General features: G+C 42.7%; 1 protein-coding gene across 2 annotated transcripts; it reads right to left on the bottom strand.

Annotated features, from left to right (window-relative positions):
- Nucleotides 1–10,192: 10,192 nt before the first annotated feature.
- LOC139410573 (trichohyalin-like) lies at nt 10,193–26,858 on the bottom strand. 2 transcript variants are annotated; one of them, XM_071155869.1, is made up of 9 exons: nt 26,533–26,858; nt 26,332–26,358; nt 24,627–24,959; nt 15,132–15,253; nt 13,609–14,871; nt 13,355–13,423; nt 13,154–13,228; nt 12,488–12,565; nt 10,193–11,890 (listed from the first exon to the last, which is right to left on the bottom strand). In XM_071155869.1, exons 5-9 carry the CDS (start codon nt 14,861–14,863, stop codon nt 10,611–10,613), a joined length of 2,757 nt encoding a protein of 918 aa, XP_071011970.1. In that variant the 5' UTR covers nt 14,864–14,871; nt 15,132–15,253; nt 24,627–24,959; nt 26,332–26,358; nt 26,533–26,858; the 3' UTR covers nt 10,193–10,610. The 2 variants fall into 2 exon arrangements, with proteins under 2 accessions (XP_071011970.1, XP_071011968.1); XM_071155867.1 differs by lacking the exons at nt 24,627–24,959; nt 26,332–26,358; nt 26,533–26,858 and having other exon boundaries at nt 15,132–16,727.
- Between the last annotated feature and the right edge of the window lie 535 nt (nt 26,859–27,393).

Genomic DNA, 27,393 nt, shown 5'->3' on the forward strand with positions numbered 1-27,393 from the left:
CTCACCCATTATGCAGCTGGACTTCATGTGAGAACTATGCCCCCCCCAAGGAGAGACACTACGAGCTGAGAACTATGCCCCCCCCCCCCCCCCCCCCCCCCCCAAGGAGAGACACTACGATCTGAGAACTATGTCCCCGCCCCCAAGGAGAGACACTACGATCTGAGAACTATGCCCCCCCCAAGGAGAGACACTACGATCTGAGAACTATGCCCCCCCCAAGGAGAGACCCTACGATCTGAGAACTATGCCCCCCCCCCCCCCCCAAGGAGAGACACTACGATCTGAGAACTATGCCCCCCCCAAGGAGAGACACTACGATCTGAGAACTATGCCCCCCCCCCCCCCCCCCCCAAGGAGAGACACTACGATCTGAGAACTATGCCCCCCCCAAGGAGAGACACTACGATCTGAGAACTATGCCCCCCCCCCCCCCCCCCAAGGAGAGACACTACGATCTGAGAACTATGCCCCCCCCCAAGGAGAGACACTACGATCTGAGAACTATGCCCCTGACAACATCCTTTCTGATATTTTAATAACCACATCCCCTGTTCTCCAATCGGTCCCCTAGTTACCAGTAACCAATCCATGTGACATGAGTCGTCATAAACTGATATCCCAACAATGCTACTAAAGTAACCAATGCTACTAACAACATGGCCCATGACTATAGTCTCACAATACCCCTCATGTACTGTCCCAACAGCTCCTTCAGTTACTGTCCCTACAGCTCCTTCAGTTACTGTCCCTGCTGCTCCTTCAGTTCCTGTCCCTGCTGCTCCTTCAGTTACTGTCCCTACAGCTCCTTCAGTTACTGTCCCTACAGCTCCTTCAGTTCCTGTCCCTGCTACTCCTTCAGTTACTGTCCCTACAGCTCCTTCAGTTACTGTCCCTACAGCTCCTTCAGTTCCTGTCCCTGCTGCTCCTTCCGTTACTGTCCCTACTGCTCCTTCAGTTACTGTCCCTACTGCTCCTTCAGTTACTGTCCCTACTGCTCCTTCAGTTACTGTCCCTACTGCTCCTTCAGTTACTGTCCCTACAGCTCCTTCAGTTACTGTCCCTACAGCTCCTTCAGTTACTGTCCCTACAGCTCCTTCAGTTACTGTCCCTGCTGCTCCTTCAGTTCCTGTCCCTGCTGCTCCTTCAGTTACTGTCCCTACTGCTCCTTCAGTTACTGTCCCTACTGCTCCTTCAGTTACTGTCCCTACTGCTCCTTCAGTTACTGTCCCTACAGCTCCTTCAGTTACTGTCCCTACAGCTCCTTCAGTTCCTGTCCCTGCTGCTCCTTCAGTTACTGTCCCTACTGCTCCTTCAGTTACTGTCCCTACAGCTCCTTCAGTTACTGTCCCTACTGCTCCTTCAGTTACTGTCCCTACAGCTCCTTCAGTTCCTGTCCATGCTGCTCCTTCAGTTACTGTCCCTACTACTCCTTCAGTTACTGTCCCTACTGCTCCTTCAGTTACTGTCCCTACTGCTCCTTCAGTTACTGTCCCTACATCTCCTTCAGTTACTGTCCCTACTACTCCTTCAGTTACTGTCCCTACTAGCACCTGACCTCTAGGAAGAGTTACTAGATCATGACGTTAGCACCCTAACCCCTCACAGAATTCCCACTCCAGGATCCCAATCTGGTGAAATTTGGATCAAAATAAAAACTCAAAGTGAAATCAGCAATATATATATCACAATATATATATCACAATACATATATCACAATACATATATCACAATATATATATCACAATACATATATCACAATACATATATCACAATATATATATCACAATACATATATCACAATACATATATCACAATATATATATCACAATACATATATCACAATACATATATCACAATACATATATCACAATACAGTATATCACAATACATATATCACAATACATATATCACAATACATATATCACAATACATATATCACAATATATATATCACAATACATATATCACAATACAGTATATCACAATACATATATCACAATACATATATCACAATATATATATCACAATACATACATCACAATACATATATCACAATACATATATCACAATCTATATATCACAATACATATATCACAATACATATATCACAATACAGTATATCACAATACATATATCACAATACATATATCACAATACATATATCACAATATATATATATCACAATACATACATCACAATACATATATCACAATACATATATCACAATCTATATATCACAATACATATATCACAATACATATATCACAATACATATATCACAATACATATATCACAATACATATATCACAATACATATATCACAATACATACATCACAATACATATATCACAATACATATATCACAATCTATATATCACAATACATATATCACAATACATATATCACAATACATATATCACAATACATACAGTATATCACAATACATATATCACAATACATATATCACAATACATATATCACAATATATATATCACAATACATACATCACAATACATATATCACAATACATATATCACAATCTATATATCACAATACATATATCACAATACATATATCACAATCTATATATCACAATACATATATCACAATACATATATCACAATACATATATCACAATACATACAGTATATCACAATACATATATCACAATACATATATCACAATATATATATCACAATACATACATCACAATACATATATCACAATACATATATCACAATCTATATATCACAATACATATATCACAATACATATATCACAATCTATATATCACAATACATATATCACAATACATATATCACAATACATATATCACAATACATATATCACAATCCATATATCACAATACATATATCACAATCTATATATCACAATACATATATCACAATACATATATCACAATACATATATCACAGTACATATATCACAATACATATATCACAATACATATATCACAATCCATATATCACAATACATATATCACAATCTATATATCACAATACATATATCACAATACATATATCACAATACATATATCACAATCCATTAGAAGTTACTGTCTTTCCTTATTAACATATAGTTTCCTTTCTACAGACAGCTTGAACACAGTACCACTGTATTAGTACCCAAAACCAGGACCTCAGGGAACTGGTCATTTTCCCCTTTCAAACACGTGATTTAAAAAAAATAAACCAATTCGACTAACTAATCATCTTAGAATTACAACTCTTTATAACTCTCTACGGAAATGTATTAGTCTCTACGGGGCGGCAGGGTAGCCTAGTGGTTAGAGTGTAGAGGCGGCAGGGTAGCCTAGTGGTTAGAGTGTAGAGGCGGCAGGGTAGCCTAGTGGTTAGAGTGTAGAGGTGGCAGGGTAGCCTAGTGGTTAGAGTGTAGAGGAGGCAGGGTAGCCTAGTGGTTAGAGTGTAGAGGCGGCAGGGTAGCCTAGTGGTTAGAGTGTAGAGGCGGCAGGGTAGCCTAGTGGTTAGAGTGTAGAGGTGGCAGGGTAGCCTAGTGGTTAGAGTGTAGAGGCGGCAGGGTAGCCTAGTGGTTAGAGTGTAGAGGCGGCAGGGTAGCCTAGTGGTTAGAGTGTAGAGGTGGCAGGGTAGCCTAGTGGTTAGAGTGTAGAGGCGGCAGGGTAGCCTAGTGGTTAGAGCGTAGAGGCGGCAGGGTAGCCTAGTGGTTAGAGCGTAGAGGCGGCAGGGTAGCCTAGTGGTTAGAGTGTAGAGGTGGCAGGGTAGCCTAGTGGTTAGAGTGTAGAGGAGGCAGGGTAGCCTAGTGGTTAGAGTGTAGAGGCGGCAGGGTAGCCTAGTGGTTAGAGTGTAGAGGCGGCAGGGTAGCCTAGTGGTTAGAGTGTAGAGGAGGCAGGGTAGCCTAGTGGTTAGAGTGTAGAGGTGGCAGGGTAGCCAAGTGGTTAGAGTGTAGAGGCGGCAGGGTAGCCTAGTGGTTAGAGTGTAGGGGTGGCAGGGTAGCCTAGTGGTTAGATAGTAGAGGTGGCAGGGTAGCCTAGTGGTTAGAGTGTAGAGGCGGCAGGGTAGCCGAGTGGTTAGAGTGTAGAGGCGGCAGGGTAGCCTAGTGGTTAGAGTGTAGAGGCGGCAGGGTAGCCTAGTGGTTAGAGTGTAGAGTTGGCTGGGTAGCCTAGTGGTTAGAGTGTAGAGGCGGCAGGGTAGCCTAGTGGTTAGAGTGTAGAGGTGGCAGGGTAGCCGAGTGGTTAGAGTGTAGGGGCGGCAGGGTAGCCTAGTGGTTAGAGTGTAGAGGGGGCAGGGTAGCCTAGTGGTTAGAGTGTAGAGGCGGCAGGGTAGCCTAGTGGTTAGAGTGTAGAGGTGGCAGGGTAGCCTAGTGGTTAGAGTGTAGAGGCGGCAGGGTAGCCTAGTGGTTAGAGTGTAGAGGCGGCAGGGTAGCCTAGTGGTTAGAGTGTAGAGGAGGCAGGGTAGCCTAGTGGTTAGAGTGTAGAGGTGGCAGGGTAGCCGAGTGGTTAGAGTGTAGAGGCGGCAGGGTAGCCTAGTGGTTAGAGTGTAGAGGGGCAGGGTAGCCTAGTGGTTAGAGTGTTGGACTAGTAACCGGAATGGTTGCAAGTTCATAATCCCCAACCTGACAGAGTACCAATCTGTTGTTCTTCCCCTGAACAGGCAGTTAACCCACTGTTCCTAGGCCATCATTGAAAATAAGAATTTGTTCTTAACTGACTTGCCTAGTTAAATAAAGGTTAAAAAAAACACAAAATAATAATCTCCTAAAGTAATGGTACAATTTGAATAGAGAATAGTGTTTCTCACTAATTATATAATTAAATCCCCCTGTTCTGTTAACTTCAATTGAGGTTGATCATTCCTCATTAGAGATGTCTAGTAAACAGGGCTTTCCACACCATTAAAATGTTTCCTCTCCGTTTCTCTCCCTGTCCTTAGGAAACCATATAAATACCTCTTCAAAACATTTCCATCCTTCTGCAAACCCGATTTACCTGCATTGAAAAGACCCCATCCGATAAATCCCACAACACGGCGACATGATCTCTCCACCGAGTCTAACGATTCACAGGTCTCCTTTTCCCCATGATTCTCCATAACCACCACACCACATCAAAAAATTAAGTTCATTTTAGGTTAGGTAACACCTATACTAATTCCTTGTGACCCCAGTTCATTTTAGGTTAGGTAACACCTATACTAATTCCTTGTGACCCCAGTTCATTTTAGGTTAGGTAACACCTATACTAATTCCTTGTGACCCCAGTTCATTTTAGGTTAGGTAACACCTATACTAATTCCTCGTGACCCCAGTTCATTTTAGGTTAGGTAACACCTATACTAATTCCTTGTGACCCCAGTTAATTTTAGGTTAGGTAACACCTATACTAATTCCTTGTGACCCCAGTTCATTTTAGGTTTGGTAACACCTATACTAATTCCTCGTGACCCCAGGTCATTTTAGGTTAGGTAACACCTATACTAATTCCTCGTGACCCCAGGTCATTTTAGGTTAGGTAACACCTATACTAATTCCTTGTGATCCCAGTTCATTTTAGGTTAGGTAACACCTATACTAATTCCTCGTGACCCCAGTTCATTTTAGGTTAGGTAACACCTATACTAATTCCTTGTGACCCCAGGTCATTTTAGGTTAGGTAACACCTATACTAATTCCTCGTGACCCCAGTTCATTTTAGGTTAGGTAACACCTATACTAATTCCTCGTGACCCCAGTTCATTTTAGGTTAGGTAACACCTATACTAATTCCTTGTGACCTCAGTTCATTTTAGGTTAGGTAACACCTATACTAATTCCTTGTGACCCCTCCACCCTTCCATTCCAGAATCCTATTCCAGATTAAGACAACATAAAATCTACATTTATTTCCAAATAAAACCACATAAAATGTCTCATGATTTAAACCCCCCCAAGGCCTTCTGAGAGTGTTGTGTCATATAATTTAAATGTGTGTCACGTTCTGACCTTTATTTCCTTTGTTTTGTCGTTATTTAGTATGATCAGGGCGTGAGTTGGGGTGGGCAGTCTATGTTTGTTTTTCTATGATTTGGGTATTTCTATGTTTCGGCCTAGTATGGTTCTCAATCAGAGGCAGGTGTCATTAGTTGTCTCTGATTGAGAATCACACTTAGGTAGCCTGGGTTTCACTGTGTGTTGGTGGGTGATTGTTCCTGTCTCTGTGTTGGTGGGTGATTGTTCCTGTCTCTGTGTTGGTGGGTGATTGTTCCTGTCTCTGTGGTAGTGGGTGATTGTTCCTGTCTCTGTGTTGGTGGGTGATTGTTCCTGTCTCTGTGTTGGTGGGTGATTGTTCCTGTCTCTGTGTTGGTGGGTGATTGTTCCTGTCTCTGTGTTTTGCACCAGATAGGGCTGTTTTTGGGTTTCCACGTTTATTGTTTTTTTGTAGTCAGTTGTTCATGTGGACATTTACATATTAAAAGAACCATGGACACTTACCACGTCGCATATTGGTCCTCTGATCCTTTTCGCCTCTCCTCTTCGGAAGAAGAGGAGGAAATCCCTGACAATGTGTTACCTTTAGTATCCATTCCTCTGTCATTTCACCTAGAATCTTCAACCCAAAATATGTTTTCCTGTGTCAAATTTATCCAATTTCTCCTCCGGAACACTTTCTCTCACCAAGGCAGCCACCTCAGCCATTCCCTCTGCTTTATGATTACCTATGGAGATTTGATCTGTACGACTAGTATGAGGACCACATTTCACCACTGTTAATTTACTGGGTAACTGACATGCTTCTAATAATGCCTAATAATGCCTCATTTCTCCTTCTCCCTCACCTTCACCTCCCTCATCTCCATCACTTATGTTTTAGTGGTGTGTGTGTTTGGACTATTCAGGAGTTATGTTTTAGTGGTGTGTGTGTTTGGAGTATTCAGGAGTTATGTTTTAGTGGTGTGTGTGTTTGGAGTATTCAGGAGTTGTGTTTTAGTGGTGTGTGTGTTTGGAGTATTCAGGAGTTGTGTGTTAGTGGTGTGTTTGGAGTATTCAGGAGTTGTGTTTTAGTGGTGTGTGTGTTTGGAGTATTCAGGAGTTGTGTTTTAGTGGTGTGTGTGTTTGGAGTATTCAGGAGTTGTGTGTTTGGAGTATTCAGGAGTTGTGTGTGTGTGTGTGGAGTATTTGTGGAAACTATGAACTCTGCTCCCTCTCCTCTCTCTGTGGGCGAGTGTGTTTATATTCCACATGTCTGTACAATCACTTCAGAGTCTGGGGTTAGAAACCATGTGGAGTCTGGTCTGTTGTCACGATCGTCGTAGTGAGGAGACCAAAGCACAGCGTGATGTGAAGATATATTTTTAATGTAAGATGAATGAACACGAAGTACACTAAACAAACCAACAACATGACCACTAACAACACTGAGTACAAACATGCAACATCACATAGACAATCACCCACAGATTACCCAAGGAATATGGCTTCCTAAATATGGTTCCCAATCAGAGACAACGATAAACAGCTGCCTCTAATTGAGAACCAATCTAGGCAACCATAGACATACAAAACACCTAGACTAGTAAACAACCCCATAAACATACAAAAACCCCAGACAGGACAAAACCCCTAGACAGGACAAAAACCCTAGACAGGCCAAAAACCCTAGACAGGACAAAAACCCTAGACAGGACAAAAACCCTAGACGGGACAAAAACCCTAGACGGGACAAAAACCCTAGACAGGACAAAAACCCTAGACAGGACAAAAACCCTAGACGGGACAAAAACCCTAGACAGGACAAAAACCCATAGACAGGACAAAAACCCATAGACAGGACAAAAACCCATAGACAGGACAAAAATCCTAGACAGGACAAAAACCCTAGACAGGACAAAACCCCTAGACAGGACAAAAACACAACAAACCACCCCTAGTCACACCCTGACCTAACCAAAATAATACAGAAAACAAAGATAACTAAGGTCAGGGCGTGACATCTGTAGACCTCTCACTCTCCTCAACATTAAATAACTCTTACGGACAGATTGGTTTGGAGCCAGAGTCTCGTGTGGATCAGAAGACTGTGTTGGCTTCCACCAGTCTTCAGGTGTCAGATATGGTGACTTATTACACCAGCTTGGTTCACCGAACCACAAGGAGCCATTGAAATGTCGTAAATCATTAAATCAAACGATCAACGAACCGTGACTACGTGGTGCACAAACACAAAACAATATCCCACAAACACAAAACAATATCCCACAAACACAAAACAATATCCCACAAACACAAAACAATATCCCACAAACACAAAACAACATCCCACAAACACAAAACAACAAACACAAAACAATATCCCACAAACACAAAACAACAAACACAAAACAATATCCCACAAACACAAAACAACAAACACAAAACAATATCCCACAAACACAAAACAACAAACACAAAACAATATCCCACAAACACAAAACAACAAACACAAAACAATATCCCACAAACACAAAACAATATCCCACAAACACAAAACAACATCCCACAAACACAAAACAACAAACACAAAACAATATCCCACAAACACAAAACAACAAACACAAAACAATATCCCACAAACACAAAACAATATCCCACAAACACAAAACAATATCCCACAAACACAAAACAACAAACACAAAACAATATCCCACAAACACAAAACAATATCCCACAAACACAAAACAATATCCCACAAACACAAAACAACAAACACAAAACAATATCCCACAAACACAAAACAATATCCCACAAACACAAAACAACAAACACAAAACAATATCCCACAAACACAAAACAACAAACACAAAACAATATCCCACAAACACAAAACAACAAACACAAAACAATATCCCACAAACACAAAACAATATCCCACAAACACAAAACAATATCCCACAAACACAAAACAATATCCCACAAACACAAAACAATATCCCACAAACACAAAACAACAAACACAAAACAATATCCCACAAACACAAAACAATATCCCACAAACACAAAACAATATCCCACAAACACAAAACAATATCCCACAAACACAGGTGGGAAAAACAGTTATTTAAATATGATCCCCAATTAGTGACAACGATTACCAGCTGTCTCTAATTGGGACCATACAAAACACCAACCAAGAAAATATAAAAGTAGGAGACAGAAGTTTCAACATGAAACAATTTGAATAAGAACAGGAAGTAGTGTGTGGTAAATACAGTATGGTTCTCTGTTCAATAGTAGACCTCCTCAAACACTGAGTAAAAGTCTCACTCAGATCTTTAGAGTTCTCAGTCTCTGACTCCGCCCGCTGACCTCCTGACTCCCCACAACCCTCTCCATTCTAAAAGGCTGCAGTGCAAATGTCAATAATCTACGTTGGTTTGGAATTCTGTGTTAAATCTCATCAATATCTTTACAGACCTCCCTAACTCTCTCTCTAGACACTGTAAAAGGGGGGGGGGGGGACGTAATCCGTTTTCAACTGAATTTATTCAACTGAAATGTGTCTTATGCATTTAACCCAACCACTCTGAATCAGAGGTGGGGGGGGGGGCTGCCATAATCGACATCCGTGTCTTCGGCGACCGGAGATCATTCGGTTAACTGCCTTGCTCAGGGGCAGAAGTACAGATTTTAACCTAGACAGGATCAGTATTCTGACCTGTTTTCCCACCATGACACTCATCACAGGACAGAGTATCAGGTTGTTCTAGACAGGATCAGACAGTATTCTGACCTGTTATCCCACCATGACACTCATCACAGGACAGAGTATCAGGTTGTTCTAGACAGGATCAGTATTCTGACCTGTTTTCTCACCATGACACTCATCACAGGACAGACTATCAGGTTGTTCTAGACAGGATCAGACAGTATTCTGACCTGTTATCCCACCATGACACTCATCACAGGACAGAGTATCAGGTTGTTCTAGACAGGATCAGACAGTATTCTGACCTGTTTTCTCACCATGACACTCATCACAGGACAGAGTATCAGGTTGTTCTAGACAGGATCAGTATTCTGACCTGTTTTCTCACCATGACACTCATCACAGGACAGACTATCATGTTGTTCTAGACAGGATCAGACAGTATTCTGACCTGTTTTCCCACCATGACACTCATCACAGGACAGAGTATCAGGTTGTTCTAGACAGGATCAGACAGTATTCTGACCTGTTATCCCACCATGACACTCATCACAGGACAGAGTATCAGGTTGTTCTAGACAGGATCAGACAGTATTCTGACCTGTTTTCCCACCATGACACTCATCACAGGACAGAGTATCAGGTTGTTCTAGACAGGATCAGACAGTATTCTGACCTGTTTTCCCACCATGACACTCATCACAGGACAGAGTATCAGGTTGTTCTTGCATTGTCAGATAAATATAATGTGATTATCTCTAGCTTCTCCAATCCCTCCATGAAAAAGTCATCTCATCTCTAACCTCGTTGTCAGGCCAATTCAGTGAAATGGTGAACTAGGTTACATATTCCCAAACATTCCTCAGATCTTCATCAGTTCTCCCTGTCTTCTTCCTCTCTCTTCTTCTACCTCTCCATGTATCCCAGCACTTCTTCAGGCTGGTTACAATAACTCATTTACACATTTCCCTCAGTCTTTCTATCAGTCCCTCTATATCTCCATCCCTTTCCACAATCACTCTATCCTTCTCCTCCATCTCTCTATCCTTCTCCTTCATCTGTCTATCCTTCTCCTTCATCTGTCTATCCCTCTCCTCCATCTGTCTGCTGAACTCCCTCTGCATCTTTGTCTGTGAGATCATGATGTTCCTCTGTAACTCAGGCAGGACTATCTTCATCAGGTTTCTCTCTGCTTCAACTCTGGCCTCTCCTTCATAGTTCTCCATCATCTCCTCTATCTCCTGTCTGTGTCTCTCCTCCATCTCCCTCCTCTCATTCTCTCTCTTCTCTCTAAATCTCTCCTGCTTTCTCTCCATCTCCTCCCTCCTATCAGACTCCCTCTTCAGCTCCCTCTCCAGCTCTCTTTTCTTCTCCTCATCCCTCTCTTCTTCCACCTGTCTCTCCAGTTCACTGGTTCTTTCCCTGAGTGTTCTGATATCTCCCTCATGTTCCTGGATCACTCCCTCTATCTTTATCAGAGAGTCCTGCAACTCCTTCTGAAGCCTCTCTCTCAAGTCTCTCTCATCCCTCTGTTTCCTCTCTCCTCTCTCTCTCTGGATCTTTCCCTCCATCTCTCTAACCTGGTCCTCTGCCTCCTGGTAGGTCTGACTGCTGTAGAATCTCTCTCTGTTTCCTGCCACCATCTCCTCTACCTGATCCAGCAGCTCTGATACCTGAGTGCCATGGGCCCTGTCCTTAATGTTGAGGACGTGGTACCTGCTCCCACTTTTCTCTACAAGCTGCTGGAGGTCCTGACTTCCTGCTTGGAGAAACTCCTCAATGCTCTGCTCTTTCAGGCCATCATCATGGGTGAATAGAATCACAGTGTGTCCCCAACAACCCTCCCCAAACATCTCCTCTATTCTCTCCAACACCCCTCTCTCCTCCCCCTTAGAGGGCTCCACTGGTATCACCAGGAGGAAGGCGTGGGGTCCCGGGGCAGACAGACGGACACAGAGCCCCACATCCTGTCTCATCTCCTCCAGAGAGAGTCCAGGACAGAACCAGTCTGGAGTGTCCACCAGCACCAGCCGTCTCCCACACACGTCCCCCTCTCTCCTCTTACTCCTCTGGGTCACTGCAGAGGGGCTGGCCTGGGCCCCAAACTCCTCTCTGCCCAGGATGGTGTTTCCTGCTGCACTCCTCCCAGCCCCTGTCCTCCCCAGCAGCACCAGTCTCAGCTCAGACACACTGGGAGACACTGGGGAGTCTGGACTGCTGCTCTCTCCTCCCACTGCAACACAACACACAGCACTGATCAACACCCTGACTCTCTGGAGGATGTACAACAGTGTCTAATATAATATCATCTACATCCATAACTCACTAGATGGAGGATGTACAACAGTGTCTAATATAATATAATCTACATCCATAACTCACTATGTGGAGGATGTACAACAGTGTCTAATATAATATAATCTACATCCATAACTCACTATGTGGAGGATGTACAACAGTGTCTAATATAATATAATCTACATCCATAACTCACTATATGGAGGATGTACAACAGTGTCTAATATAATATCATCTACATCCATAACTCACTAGATGGAGGATGTACAACAGTGTCTAATATAATATAATCTACATCCATAACTCACTATATGGAGGAGGTACAACAGTGACTAATATAATATCATCTACATCCATAACTCACTAGATGGAGGAGGTACAACAGTGTCTAATATAATATCATCTACATCCATAACTCACTATATGGAGGATGTACAACAGTGTCTAATATAATATCATCTACATCCATAACTCACTATATGGAGGATGTACAACAGTGTCAAATATAATATCATATACACCCATAACTCACTATCTGGAGGAATTAACTCCATGCTGTTTGTCCTCCTCAGTGGTAATGTGGGGTCTGTATCTGAGGTCTCTCCTCTCACTGTAACACAACATAGTCAACATACAGACTCATTAGTGACAAAAACATAGTATAGTATTTATTTAAAACATAGTATAAACAAACTACAAATACACTACAAATACATTACACATCATAGTGAAATATAGATTATTGGAGAACATAGAGAGACAACAGTAGGAGACAACAGGACAATATTGATAACTCACTAAGTGAAGGATGGTCACTATAGACTAGAAACAGTAGGAGACAACAGGACAATATTGATAACTCACTAAGTGAAGGATGGTCCACTATAGACTAGAAACAGTAGGAGACAACAGGACAATATTGATAACTCACTAAGTGAAGGATGGTCCACTATAGACTAGAAACAGTAGGAGACAACAGGACTATATTGATAACTCACTAAGTGAAGGATGGTCCACTATAGACTAGAAACAGTAGGAGACAACAGGACAATATTGCTAACTCACTAAGTGGAGGAAGGTCACTATAGACTAGAAACAGTAGGAGACAACAGGACAATATTGATAACTCACTAAGGGAAGGATGGTCCACTATAGACTAGAAACAGTAGGAGACAACAGGACTATATTGATAACTCACTGTATGGAGGAAGGTTCAGGCTGTTTCTCCTCCTGACTGGGAGGATGGAACCTGTATCTGACATCTCTCCATGTTCTAGAATAATAGAACAACCATTTAGAATGGGAACATTTACCTCAGTGACACATGAAGGCACATAGACCTACTGAAGGGGAGTTCTGGGTTTCTCCTGAAATGTTAAGTATCACATATCTCACTCACCAGTCATCTGGGCTGAGATCTCTCTTCTCAGTCTCTCTACCTCAGTCTTCACATCACATATCTGTTGAGCTGAAATAACAAAGGAGGACTAGGATCTGAATTCTGTGTTAAAGACTTTAGACAGAAATATGATGCAGAGGGAAAGTATGAAGTGATGGACAACAATATTCACAACTCAGTGGAGAGTCGACAATAACCTGAGAATTGAGGAAAGTACAGAAGACTAAATGTATTAATGGTGTGAATAATCTTACCCAGTTCAGCATTTTCATTGTTGACATCCTCCACCTGTTTGTCTCTCTCCTTTAACTGGTTCTCTCTCTCCTCTAGTAGGTTGTCTTTCTCTTCTACTTCCTGTCTCCTCTCCTTTAGTTCCTGCCTCCTCTCTTCTACTTCCTGCTTCCTCTCTTTAATTTCATTTTCTTTTCCCTCCAGTAGTTTGTCTCTATCTTCCAGTTGCTTGTCTCTCTCTTCCAGTACTTTGTCTCTCTCTTCCAGTAGTCTGTCCTTCTCTCCCAGTCTGTGGTTTCTGTCCTCTAGTTGAATGTCTTTTTCCTTTAGTAGTTTGTCTCTCTCTTCCAGTACTTTGTCTCTCTCTTCTAGTAGTCTGTCCTTCTCTCCCAGTCTGTGGTTTCTGTCCTCTAGTTGAATGTCTCTATCCTTTAGTTGTTTGACTCTCTCTTCCAGTAGTCTGTCCTTCTCTCCCAGTCTGTGGTTTCTGTCCTCTAGTTGAATGTCTCTATCCTTTAGTTGTTTGACTCTCTCTTCTAGTAGTCTGTCCTTCTCTCCCAGTCGGTGGTTTCTGTCCTCTAGTTGAATGTCTCTATCCTTTAGTTGTTTGTCTCTCTCTTCCAGTAGTCTGTCCTTCTCTCCCAGTCTGTGGTTTCTGTCCTCTAGTTGAATGTCTCTATCCTTTAGTTGTTTGACTCTCTCTTCCAGTAGTCTGTCCTTCTCTCCCAGTCTGTGGTTCCTGTCCTCTAGTTGAAGGTCTTTTTCCTTTAGTCGGTTCTCTTTCTCTTCCAGTAGTCTGTCCTTCTCTCCCAGTCTGTGGTTGCTGTCCTCTAGTTGAATGTCTCTATCCTTTAGTTGTGTGTCTCTCTCTTCCAGTAGTCTGTCCTTCTCTCCCAGTCTGTGGTTCCTGTCCTCTAGTTGAAGGTATTTTTCCTGCAGTAGGACTCTGAAGTTCTCTACTTGGCTTTTCTTGTCCTGCAGGTTCTTTCTCAGAGCCTCTAGTTGAATGTCTCTATCCTTTAGTTGCTTGTCTTTCTCTTCCAGTTGGTTTTCTTTCTCTTCTAATAGTTTGTCCCTCTGTTCCATTATCTGGTTCTTCTCCTCCAGGAGTCTCTCTTTCTCTCTCATTTCCTGGGTCATATCGTCCAGTTGTGTGTCTTTCTCTCTCACTTCCTGGGTCATATCATCCAGGAGTCTCTCTTTCTCTCTCACTTCCTGGGTCATATCATCCAGTTGTGTGTCTTTCTCCTCTAGTTGATTCATCATCTCTTTAAACATCTTCAACTCTGAGAGCAATTAACATATTTAATTGGTTGCTTGAATAAGTAATGTATTAATTAATTCAATAGTATGTCTATAAAGACATTATCATTTGATGGAGGTGGTACAATTATTTCCTCCAGTCAACAGTTATCTGAGCTGAACCAATCATCAACTGGTCTATTGACTATTTGATACATTACAAATGAATTAGTCTGAAAAACTGAATGACATCACTCATGTTCCCTGATTCAATCCTCTCTCCTCCAGACTCTCTCATACTTACCAAGCTCACCAGCTGATGCCTCCCTCTTCAGCTTGTCCTCCTGGGTCTCACATTGTAAATACTGTGATCCTGAGACTATGGTGTAAAACAGAGAGGTGAGTTCTGTGTGGTAGACGACATCACTATATACAGAACAAACAGGACCAATCAGATGTATCCTGTCACTCAAGCCTCCCTCATGTAGGGACTGTGGCCACCAATAAGATCTGGTTAACTTCATAAATAATGTTGTTTTGATATTGGCCTATCTCTGATCAAATGATTATTGTCATTGTTTGTGATAACCAGCATTGGGCTCTATGTCAGTGTGGCAAAGAAGGGGGTTGAGTGATAAATGGCAGATATGTGAGAGCAGAACTAATAAACGGGATCTCCCCTGTCAGAACTACAGATCACAAAATGGCCGACCGCCAAAACTACAAGTCCCAGAAGCAAGGGGAACCATCAGAAGGTGGAGCCGACCCACAGATAAAGGGTCAAGAAAAACCAGGAAGAGAGAGAGAGAGTGCTGGAAGGATCTATGAACAATAGATAAAGAGACAATAGAGATTGGCTGGATTTACCGTGTATGAGCTGGATTGTTTTGGACTTACCTTTAGGCGTTTGGACCTAGACCTACCGAGAACCCGATTCGTGTACCGAACCCTGCTATCCTTGACCTCGCCTACGGCCTGAGTGGACCAGGACGGAGAAACAAACACACAGGTACTGTCCTGTTCGAAAGAACTCTCATTCTTGGGTGATTTGGTGACAGTTTACCACTTAATTTGTGACATACGCTCCTAACCTTGAAGAGGTTTGCCATACGTGGTGGAGAATGCGGGCATGGACTAACCATACCACTGGTTAGGTAGAAGAAAAATAAAAAATGTTCAGTTAGCACTCCAAAGGGAAGTCAGGTTTTTTTTTGTGGCTTTGTTTGGTTAGGACAGTTTCTCAGGAAAATGAGTATGGAGGGAGCCATACAGGCCCTGTTACAAGCGGCGGCTGCCCAACAAGAGGCAACTAGAGCTCAACAAATAGCTCATCAGGATGCAATGCGAATGTATCAGGACACGTTACAGGTCCAGCACCGCACCAACCAGCTGCTCAGAGAAGAGCAAGAAACACCCGGGAGTTAAGAGAAGGCCTAAAGGGGCTAGCGGACCAAATTGGGGCTCAATTACCAGCTGCAAATACCCAGAGGTGGGCCAATCATTTTCTTCAAAAAATGACAGCGCAGGATGATGTGGAAGCATATCTTACCACCTTCGAGAGGACGGTCTGCTGGATTATGAGGTCGGCGTGGTCCCAAAGATGCCATATGATGTAATATTGGGTAGAGACTTTCCTAACTTTGCGAAGTTAGGCCACAAGAATGGCATATTTGAGAAGCCAACAACCCTGACCAAGCAGGAAGAAGCATGGGGCCTTCAACCAAAGCCAAGAAAAGAGGTCTCCCAGGGGACAACATCACAGGTGCTAGTAGGGGAGGAGGAGGATGAAGTGGCAAACCTCGCTGATAACGAACAGCCCGGTACTAGTGGGGCTGGGGTCGATCTGAATCCAGAGGACGACGATCTAGAACCAGCAGACCTGGCAGGGTCCTTGACTAATTTCGGGACTGCCCAAAACCAGGATCCAACCCTGCAGCAAGCCAGAGCAGATGTGCAGGTCGTAGATGGTACTCCCATAACTGTTGGGATGATGCCTAATAGTTTTCCCCACTTCATCATGAAAAAGGGTTTGGTGTACAGAGTCTCGAAAATAGGGGTTGATGTGGTGGAACAGTTGTTGGTTCCCACTCGGTACCGGAGGACAGTACTGGATCTAGCTCATGGGCACATTCTGGGTGGACACCTTGGTATCGATAAAACCCGAGACTGTAATTGTGTACTGTAACCCGGATTGTAAGGAGGTTTTACTGGCCAGGAATTCAAGCTGAAGTGGCTCGGCATTGTGGAGAGTGCCCGGAGTGCCAGTTAACAGCTCCCCGACCAGCTGTTAGAAGCCCGTTAGTGCCACTCCCCATAATCGAAATGCCATTTGAGAGGATAGCGATGGATTTAGTGGGCCCACTACCCAAATCCGCCAGAGGGCACCAATGCATTCTGGTCATTCTAGATTATGCCACTCGCTACCCAGAAGCCATTCACCTTCGGACGATGGCTTCCAAAAATATCGCCAAGGAATTAGTGCTCTTGTTCACCAGGGTAGGGGTTCCAAAGGAGATCCTTACTGACCAGGGGACCCCCTTTATGTCCCGCCTTATGGCGGACCTTTGTAAACTGTGGCAGGTGAAACAGTTGAGGACATCGGATTACCATCCTCAGACGGACGGGCTGGTTGAGAGATTCAACCGAACCCTGAAGTCAATGCTCAGGAAGGTAATCGATAAAGATGGGAAAAACTGGGATTACATGTTGCCGTATCTGATGTTTGCCATTAGAGAGGTTCCTCAAGCCTCGCTGGGGTTTTCTCCCTTTGAGCTGGTATATGGGAGGCATCCCTGTGGAATCTTAGACATCGCCCGGGAAACCTGGGAGCACCAATCCACCCTGTATACTAGTGTCATAGAGCACGTCACGGCAATGCAAGACAGGATAGCCACAGTCATGCCCATCGTCAGAGAGCACATGAGACAAGCACAGGAGCACCAGCGGCACACTTATAACCGGCAGGCTACCCTGAGGGAATTTCAACCGGGAGATAAGGTGTTAGAGCTGATCCCCACGGTAGAGTCTAAACTACTAGCCACATGGAAAGGACCATATGAAGTATTGGAGAGAATAGGAGAAGTCAATTATCGGATCCGACAGCCAGGTCGACGGCCCCAGGAACAGATTTATCACATAAACCTGTTAAAAGCATGGAGAGAGAGAGAAACACTAATGGTCACATACCCCACACACACTCAGGAGACAGCCAAAGTAAATATTTCACCCACTCTGTCCCCAGTGCAAGTACAGGAAGTAAAGACCCTGATCCAGAAAAACAGAGATGTGTTTTCAGAGGTACCTGGCCGAACTGAGGTTACGGCTCATGATATCGTTTCCCTACCAGGGAGAAAAGTGAGTATGAGGCCATATCGCAGGGGTGTCAAAGTCAAATGGACGGAGGGCCAAATAAAAAAATCAGCTACAAGACGAGGGCCGGACTGTTCGAATGTTCATTGAAAAATTTTTAAATGACGCATATAGTCTAGTGAACCTAATTGAACCTACTGAAAACCTAACAAATATATTACAATATGATCAGATAAATAAAGCAATATTTTCTTATGGCTCTGTCAGTAATCTTTAATTTCAACAGACACAAAAGACAAATTTCCTTTATATAAATATCCCCATAACATGAACATTAAATGAAAGAAACCGGTATTCAAGGCACCATCAGTAGACTATATTTTCTATTTTAGCAAAAGTGGGCTAAATTTACTTCAAAGAAAAAACAATAATAGCAATTTTCTATCATCCACTCAACTGAAATATTTTTAAAATATAATTGGATTGAAATACAAAAAAATAAAGTGCAAAAATCTATTAATCAAAAACAACACTTTGTTTAAGGAGAAGTAACATGCAGTGAAAACAAATATTAAATTTTAACTTTTAAACTTGAACTGAGTAAAAACTCTAAATATGTGATTGCACAGTAATGTTCACTTGTTTGAGGTTGAGGGTGATACTTGGTGGTGTCCCATCTTTTCCACAAGTTCATCAATGTTCGGGGTAAGGCTCTGAGCTGAAGAAATCCTCAGAATTGAGTGGAGGTGTTCAGCAGTAAGTCGACTTCTGTGTGATGTTTTGTTCAGGTTCATCAAAGAAAACAGTTGTTCACACAGGTATGTGCTGCCAAACATAGACAACGTTTGAGCAGCCTGGATGCGCAGCTGGGGCATTGTGCCGGGGAGGAAACGGGCGAACTCCGCAGCACCCACTGCCGCATATTTTGCCCTCAGTGCATCATTGCATTGGAGGTCAATCAACTCCATTTGGAGGTTTGGTGGTGAGCTTTCCACGTCAACAGCAAATGGGTTACCGAGCAGTTCCTGTGTGCTCGGGAACGCACTGGTAGAGAGCTTCTCTTTCATGGTCTGGCAGCTGGGAAAGTGGCTCAAATTTTCTTTCCGCATCTGCGTCTCCCACAGAGTCAGTTTGGTTTTAAATGCCTTCACTGTACTGTACATATCAGAGATGACACGATCCCGACCCTGCAGCTGCAAGTTTATTGCATTCAGATGACTCGTAATGTCACACAGAAAAGCCATTTCACACAGAAACATTTCGTCTCGGAGTTGTGTTGTGTCTTTCCCTTTGCTGTCCAAGAACAGACAAATCTCCTCACGAAGCTCGAAACATCTTTGAAGCACCTTTCCCTGGCTTAGCCATCGCACCTCTGTGTGATAAGGCAAATCACCATGCTCCGTTTCTAACTCCGTCAGAAATGCCTTGAACTGGCGGTGATTCAAACCTTTGGCTCTGATAAAGTTAACTGTGCGCGTGATGATGCTCATTACATGCTCCATTTTCAAGGCTTTACCGCACAACGCTTCCTGGTGTATGATACAATGATAAGCTGTCAGCTCACCTGTCGCGTTTTCCTCTTGCATCTTTTCCCGTATCTTCGCCACCAGTCCGCTCCTGTGTCCACACATCGCAGGTGCTCCGTCGGTTGTCAAACCCACGAGTTTTTCCCAAGGCAGCTCCATCTCATTTACACATCTTGACACCTCTTCATACAAATCATGCCCCGTAGTTGTGCCATGCATAGGACGTAAAGCCAAAAACTCCTCTGTCACGCTTAGGTTGGAGTCCACTCCGCGGATGAAAATTGACAACTGGGCAATGTCAGAAATGTCGGTGCTCTCATCCACAGCCAAGGAATATGCAATAAAATCTTTTCCCTTTTTCACAAGCTGCTCTTTTAGATTGATGGACAACTGGTCTACTCTCTCGGCAATGGTGTTTCTGCTCAGACTCACATTTAAAAAGAGTTGCCTTTTTTCTGGGCAAACTTCGTCACAAACTTTAATCATGCAGTTTTTGATGAAATCCCCCTCCGTAAATGGCCGGGCTGATTTAGCGATCTCTTCTGCCAAAATAAAACTGGCCTTGACAGCAGCCTGGCCTTGTGATTTGGCTTTTTTGAACAGAGCCTGTCGAGATTTGAGGCCTCGTTTTAATTCCTCTGCCTTTTGTAGCCTTTGTTCCATGTCCATATTCTTGTTTTTGTCCGCGTGTTTCGTTTCATAATGTCGTCTCAGATTATACTCTTTCAGTACCGCCACACTTTCTCCACACAGAAGACACACAGGTTTTCCAGCTACCTTCGTGAACATATACTCCGACTCCCACCTTGTTTGAAACCCCCGGTTCTCAGTATCCACCTTCCGTTTTGCCATTTTTGATGGGTATCTGAAAGTTAATTTTACTGTGATGCTGACGACTGCTGTGCCAATAAATATTGAAATGAAGCAGCCTACTGCTCGGTGCGTCACCTTTGCATTGTGGGAAATGTAGTATTGGTGCGTGTAAAAGATCTGCGGGCTGCCGGCTTGCTGCGGGCCGGTTCTAATAATAAATCAAGATCATCCCAGGGGCCGTAAAAAACCTTCTTGCGGGCCGGATGTGGCCCGCGGGCCTTGACTCTGACATATGTGCCATATCGGGTACCCGAGGCTCGACGGGCCGCGATTAGAGCAGAGACGGAGAAAATGTTGACAGCTGGAGTGATCGAAGAGTCACATAGTGAGTGTTCTAGCCCAATTGTGATGGTCTCCAAGCCCGATGGGTCTTTGCGGTTCTGTAACGACTTTCGGAAGGTAAATGAAATCTCCAAGTTTGATGCCTACCCAATGCCCCGAGTAGATTAACTACTGGAGAAAATTGGTAATGCTCGGTACATTACGACCCTTGATCTGACAAAAGGGTACTGGCAAATTCCTCTGACCCCCAGGGCCAAAGAAAAGACAGCCTTTGCAACCCCTGACGGTTTGTTTCAATACACCGTCATGCCATTCGGCTTACACGGGGCACCAGCCACCATTCAACGGCTCAAGGACAAAGTCCTAAAACCGCACAAAGCATACACCGCAGCTTATTTAGATGACGTGGGGATCTACATCCCAGATTGGGAATCCCACTTACCCCGGGTACAGGCAGTGTTAGACGCCCTTAGAAAGGCAGGGCTCACGGCAAACCCTGCCAAGTGTTATGTGGGGTTAGAGGAAACAGAGAATCTGGGATACACTGTGGGAAGAGGGTTAATCAAACCCCAACGTAAGAAGGTGAAGGCAATTAGAGAATGGCCGAAACCAGTAAATAAGAAGCAGGTTCGAGCCTTCCTAGGGCTGACCGGTTACTACCGGAAGTTCATCCCAAGTTATGCCACAGTGGCCGCCCCACTTACCGACATGACTAGAGCCAGAGGGCCAAACATGGTCAAATGGGATGAAAGGGCCACCAAAGCATTTAGGACATTACAGGAGGCTCTCTGCTGTAATCCAGTGCTGGTGGTACCAGACATTGAGAGAGAGTTTGTGGTTCAGACGGATGCCTCAGAGGTCGGCTTGGGAGCAGTGCTATCCCAAGAGGTAGAAGGGGTGGAACACCCCATCCTGTTTTTAAGCAGGAAGCTGGAACCACGGGAAACCAACTACTCAGTCGTTGAGAAAGAGGCGCTGGCAGTAAAGTGGGCTCTAGAAAGCCTGAAGTACTACCTGCTGGGGCGCCACTTCACCCTCATCAGTGACCATGCCCCACTCACCTGGATGCATAGGGCTAAAGAGAAGAACGCTCGGGTGATGCGGTGGTTTTTGAGTCTCCAACCGTTTCATTTTGACTTGAAACACAGAGCAGGGAAGGAAATGGGAAACGTGGATGGGTTATCCCACATGCGCGCATATTTTGCTGCGGTAGCCCGACCTAGGGGGTCGGATCTAGGGGGAGAGATGTGTGGCAAAGAAGGGGGTCGAGTGATAAATGGTAGGTATGTGAGAGCAGAACTAATAAACGGGCTCTGCCCGATCACTAAAATGGCCACCCCTGTCAGAACTACAGATCACAAAAAGGCAGACCGCCAAAACTACAAGTCCCAGAAGCAAGGGGAACCCTCAGAAGGTGGAGCCGACCCACAGATAAAGGGTCAAGAAAAACCAGGAAGAGAGAGAGTGCTGGAAGGATCTATGAACAATAGAGAAAGAGACAATAGAGATTGGCTGGATTTACCGTGTATGAGCTGGATTGTTTTGGATTTACCTGTTGGCGTTTGGACCTGGACCTACCGAGAACCCGATTCGTGTACCGAACCCTGCTATCCTTGACCTCGCCTACGGCCTGGGTGGACCAGGACGGAGAAACAAACACACAGGTACTGTCCTGTTCGAAAGAACTCTCATTCTTGGGTGATTTGGTGACAGTTTACCACTTAATTTGTGACAAACGCTCCTAACCTTGAAGAGGTTTGCCACAGTCAGATACAGGATATTGTGTCAGGAGGCAGGGTTCTATGGAATATACATTCAGTAGAATGTGAAGAACATCTATACATCTTAATCCAACCTTCCTTGAGAACATTTTGGGAGAGTTTTGATAAATGTAAAGAAACTGACTTAATTTGTGGTCTTGAAGAAGACACACTGCTGATCACAAGGCCTGTAGTTTTTATAGTATCAGATTAACACTCTGGTGTGTTCTTTGTCTTGTGTTATTGGTTGTCAATAAACAAAACAGACAAATAAGTAATTACTCACGTTGTCCTGATCATCCATTATCCAAGATGGAGAGTCATGAATAATGATCATGTAAAACAGAATGCATTATTCATTATTGTTCATTGAATTTCTGTCTCATTAAAATAATTTAATAAAATACCATCCGTCATATTGGAATGACTGTTCATCACATTCATTCCTAATGTACATCTAGGGAAAGGGATGTAAGTGGTGCTACTATTGGAACAGTCTAAACATCACAGAATGATTCATACTGGGACATCAAACTGAATTCAAGCTGATTCTATTTTCATTTAAGAGTGTGAAATGTTGACCTCTATGGCAGATATATAGTGGGAGGACTATGTGAAATGTTGACCTCTATAGCAGATATATAGTGGGAGGACTATGTGAAATATTGACCTCTATAGCAGATATATTGTGGGAGAACTATGTGAAATGTTGACCTCCATAGCAGTTATATTGTGGGAGATCTATGATATGAAAATTCTGGATAATTTGAAGAACATCTATACATCTTAATCCAATCTACCTTGCGAACATTTGGGGAGAGTTTTGATAAATGTGAAGAAACTGATTTAATTTGTAGCCTTGAAGAAGACACACTGCTGTTCACAAGGCCTGTAGTTTTTATAGTATCAGATTAACACTCTGGTCTGTTCTTTGTCTTGTGTTATTGGTTGTCAATAAACAAAACAGACAAATAAGTAATTACTCACCAAATGCTGATCATCCATTATCCAAGATGGAGAGTCATGAATAATGATCATGTAAAACAGAATGCATTAGTTATTATTGTTCATTGAATTTCTGTCTCATTACATAATTCAATGAAATACCATACATCATATTGATATGACTGTTCATCACATTCATTACTAATGTACATCTAGGGAAAGGGATGTAAGCAGTGCTACTATTGGAACAGTCTAAACATCACAGATTGATTCATACTAGGACATCAAACTGAATTCAAGCTGATTCCATGTTCATTTTGGAGTGTGAAATGTTGACCTCTATAGCAGATATATTGTGGGACAACAATATGAAATGTTGACCTCTATGGCAGATATATTGTGGGAGGACTATGGTATAAACATTCTGGATAATTTGAAGTACATCTATACATCTTAATTCAACCTACCTTGAGAACATTTGGGGAGAGTATTGATAAATGTAAAGAAACTGATTTAATTTGTAGCCTTGAAGAAGACACACTGCTGTTCACAAGGCCTGTAGTTTTTATAGTATCAGATTAACACTCTGGTCTGTTCTTTGTCTTGTGTTATTGGTTGTCAATAAACAAAACAGACAAATAAGTAATTACTCACCTGATCCTGATCATCCATTATCCAAGATGGAGAGTCATGAATAATGATCATGTAAAACAGAATGTATTAGTTATTATCGTTCATTGAATTTCTGTCTCATTACATAATTTAATGAAATACCATACATCCTATTGGAAATACAATAGTGATGTGATATACATCAGAGGGGTGTGAGTGTTCATCACATTCATTACTAATGACAATCAAGGGACGTGACATTAATGTTGGAATGGTTCTAATGCTTTAGGACCAGCTCAAAGCTCAGAGTGATGGTAATATGCATTGTAACTAGTTGATATTCAGAATGAATCTAGTCTATTCATCTGTAACTCCTACTATGAACTCCTACCTACATGAGAAAGTACAAGTGTTCTGTACAGGGAAAGAGACTGGTTGTTATTGTTGTTGTTTAGGTGTTTAGAAACATTACTGGAGTTCTAGAACACTTACCTCCTCTGTCCAATAAACCCACTGCAGCCTCCTCCTTCTGTTCTCCATGGATGACCTGACAGATGTAGACTCCTGTATCTGGCCTCCTGAAGTCTCTCAGCCTCAGAGACACGCTGCCTCTCTCCAGCTCCTGGGTGATCAGACTCACTCTGCCCTCATAGCCACTCCTCTCTGTCACCTGGCCATTCTTATACAGGTAAATACACTCTGTCCCTTTAAACCACCTGATCGTCGTGGCAACAGCACTGGTGTCAGGTGAGAGGTGACAGGGGAGGGTGACCTCTTCACCAACATCAGCCCTCACATGGTCTTCTGATGTGAGTTTAAACTGATCTGTTCAGAAAGAGAGAACATTTTATGTTTAATGACATCATCTGTGTCAGGAACACAAATCCTCTCAGTACATTTATAAACACAGCTGAATTAAAAACTACAACAGACATACAACAACCAGGACCATGTCAATTCTAAAATACAACCCCCACAATCCCAGACAGACAGATTCATTTGAAGGAAAGTCTATATGTCATAGAAGAATGTGATGCTACAATCTAGAATGATATTATCCCATTTGTTCCCACATCTTTCCCAGACATGCCACTATGCTAATCTTATGCCACTAGTAGCCTAACATGTCATCCATTTTGATTATTTATTTATTTAAAAGTATGTTTTATTCTTGGTCACAGTTGTGACAGAGTGCTCTGTCTATAATAACATGAACAGATATTTACCCCTATTCCTCAACCTCAATATCTATATACCTCAGCCCACTTACCCACACACCTAAACTCAATGACCCACACACCCCAGTCCTGTTACCCCTATTCCTCAACCTCAATATCTATATACCTCAGCCCACTTACCCACACACCTAAACTCAATGACCCACACACCCCAGTCCTGTTACCCCCATGCCCTAATCCCCACATGCCAATACCCTCAAACCTATACAATCAAGTACAGATACAGGCGTCTAAAATAAATTATAAAATTACAATAAATTAGAGGCTCTGTATTTCTCCATTAGTCAGACATGTTTGTCAGGAAGCTGAGCACTTAAGAGCATTGGACCAGTAACCCAAACGTTGCTGGGTTGAATCCCTGAGGAAACTAGGAAAACATCTGTTGATATGCCCTTGAGCAAGGCACTTAATCCTAATTGCTCTGGATACATATTTATTTCACAAGGCAAGTCAGTTCAGAACAAATTCTTATTTACAATGACACCCAGAAAACACTGGACCAATTGTGCTCTGCCCTATGCCACTCCCAATCATGTGATACAGCCTGGAATTGAACCAGAGTCTGTAGAGACACCTCTCACACTGAGATGCAGTGCCTTAGACAGCTGTGCCACTCAGGAGAACAACTTATTTGTTGATATGTACAACTTGAACTTCTCTAGAGCCAGTAAAGTACAAAAGGTTGATTTTCTTCCATATTGTGTCAGACTGGATTAAATGGGTTCTATAATAAAGAGATGTTTGGAGGGAGAGGTCACTGTGGAGCAGTAGAGCTGTTTCTCACAGACACAAACTCAGCTACAACTCCTCATGTTACAAACACATTTCATCCAGACACACATTTACACATAAAGACAAATTAAACCACAAACACATTTCATTTTCAATAGTTGGTTTAGTTCTGTTCTCCCAGATACATGAAAGAAAAGTTAATCATTAATTATAGCATGGTGACTTACTATGAACTCTGGACTCTGCCATTTTAACTGCAATAAAAAGAGAAAACATTCATATTTACATCATTACCTTTCATCAAATTCTCTCTTTTGCTCAATCACACAGATACAAACATCACTTCCTCGTTCTCCAGTCCTCATTGTTTTAAAACAGGACTGTTGTGTCTAGTTTGGAAAGTGAAATATACTGAGATCTCCTCTTACCTTTACTGGTCTTCACGTCCTCCACTTCACATTCAAAATAGTTTATTTAAATCCATAACCACTCTAATAGTCACTATATGTGCATATCTACACGTTTTTACAGAACAATCTACACCTCAGTCCTATACTGAGACACAACTTTCCCCTTTGCTCAGGTATTTGGAGTAAACTCCTCCCCCCAGCCTCTCTGGTTATTAGAAAACCCAGCCACAAAGTCCAAATTGTCTACAGGCCTTCGTAACATGTCATGAAAACAGAAATGTACATTTCTGATCTTAGTTTAATGTTAGGCATAAGGTTAGCAGTGTGATTTAGGGTTAAAATCAGATTTTAAGAATGTAGCTCAGTTGGTCGAGCATAGCGCTTGCAATGCCAAAGTTGTGGTTTCGATTACTAAAAAAGTATGACAATTACTGGACTCCAGATCTTATGGTAAAATGTAAAAATACAGCACGGTGCCATCTTCTATCATCTATTTTAGTTCATCATCTCTGAAGTTCTGAAAACTGTTTCAATTAAAATCAGAAGACCGATCCAGCCAGCAGATGGTAGTGATGATCTTTAATTATAGTCATATTATCCTGAGCTGTAAAGATTTAACAGTGACTATCAATATTAGCTTCTCTTATCTCTTTGGACACATTCACATGAGTAAATGAGTGAAATTGCTTCCATGACAAATAGTCTCAATGCTTTTCCATCCCCTCCTAACAAAATAAATGTAGCTGACTGGTGGTCATTTACTGTCTGAGAAGAGAGTATCATTACCACCTGCTGGTCAATGTTGGGAACTGCGGTGAATTTACAAATCAGAAAGTCAGACATACCACTGTCGAGTAAAGGCTGATTTTGGGTTATGTT

The sequence above is a fragment of the Oncorhynchus clarkii genome, chromosome 6 (genome assembly GCF_045791955.1).
Source record: "Oncorhynchus clarkii lewisi isolate Uvic-CL-2024 chromosome 6, UVic_Ocla_1.0, whole genome shotgun sequence".
Lineage (NCBI taxonomy): Eukaryota > Metazoa > Chordata > Actinopteri > Salmoniformes > Salmonidae > Oncorhynchus > Oncorhynchus clarkii.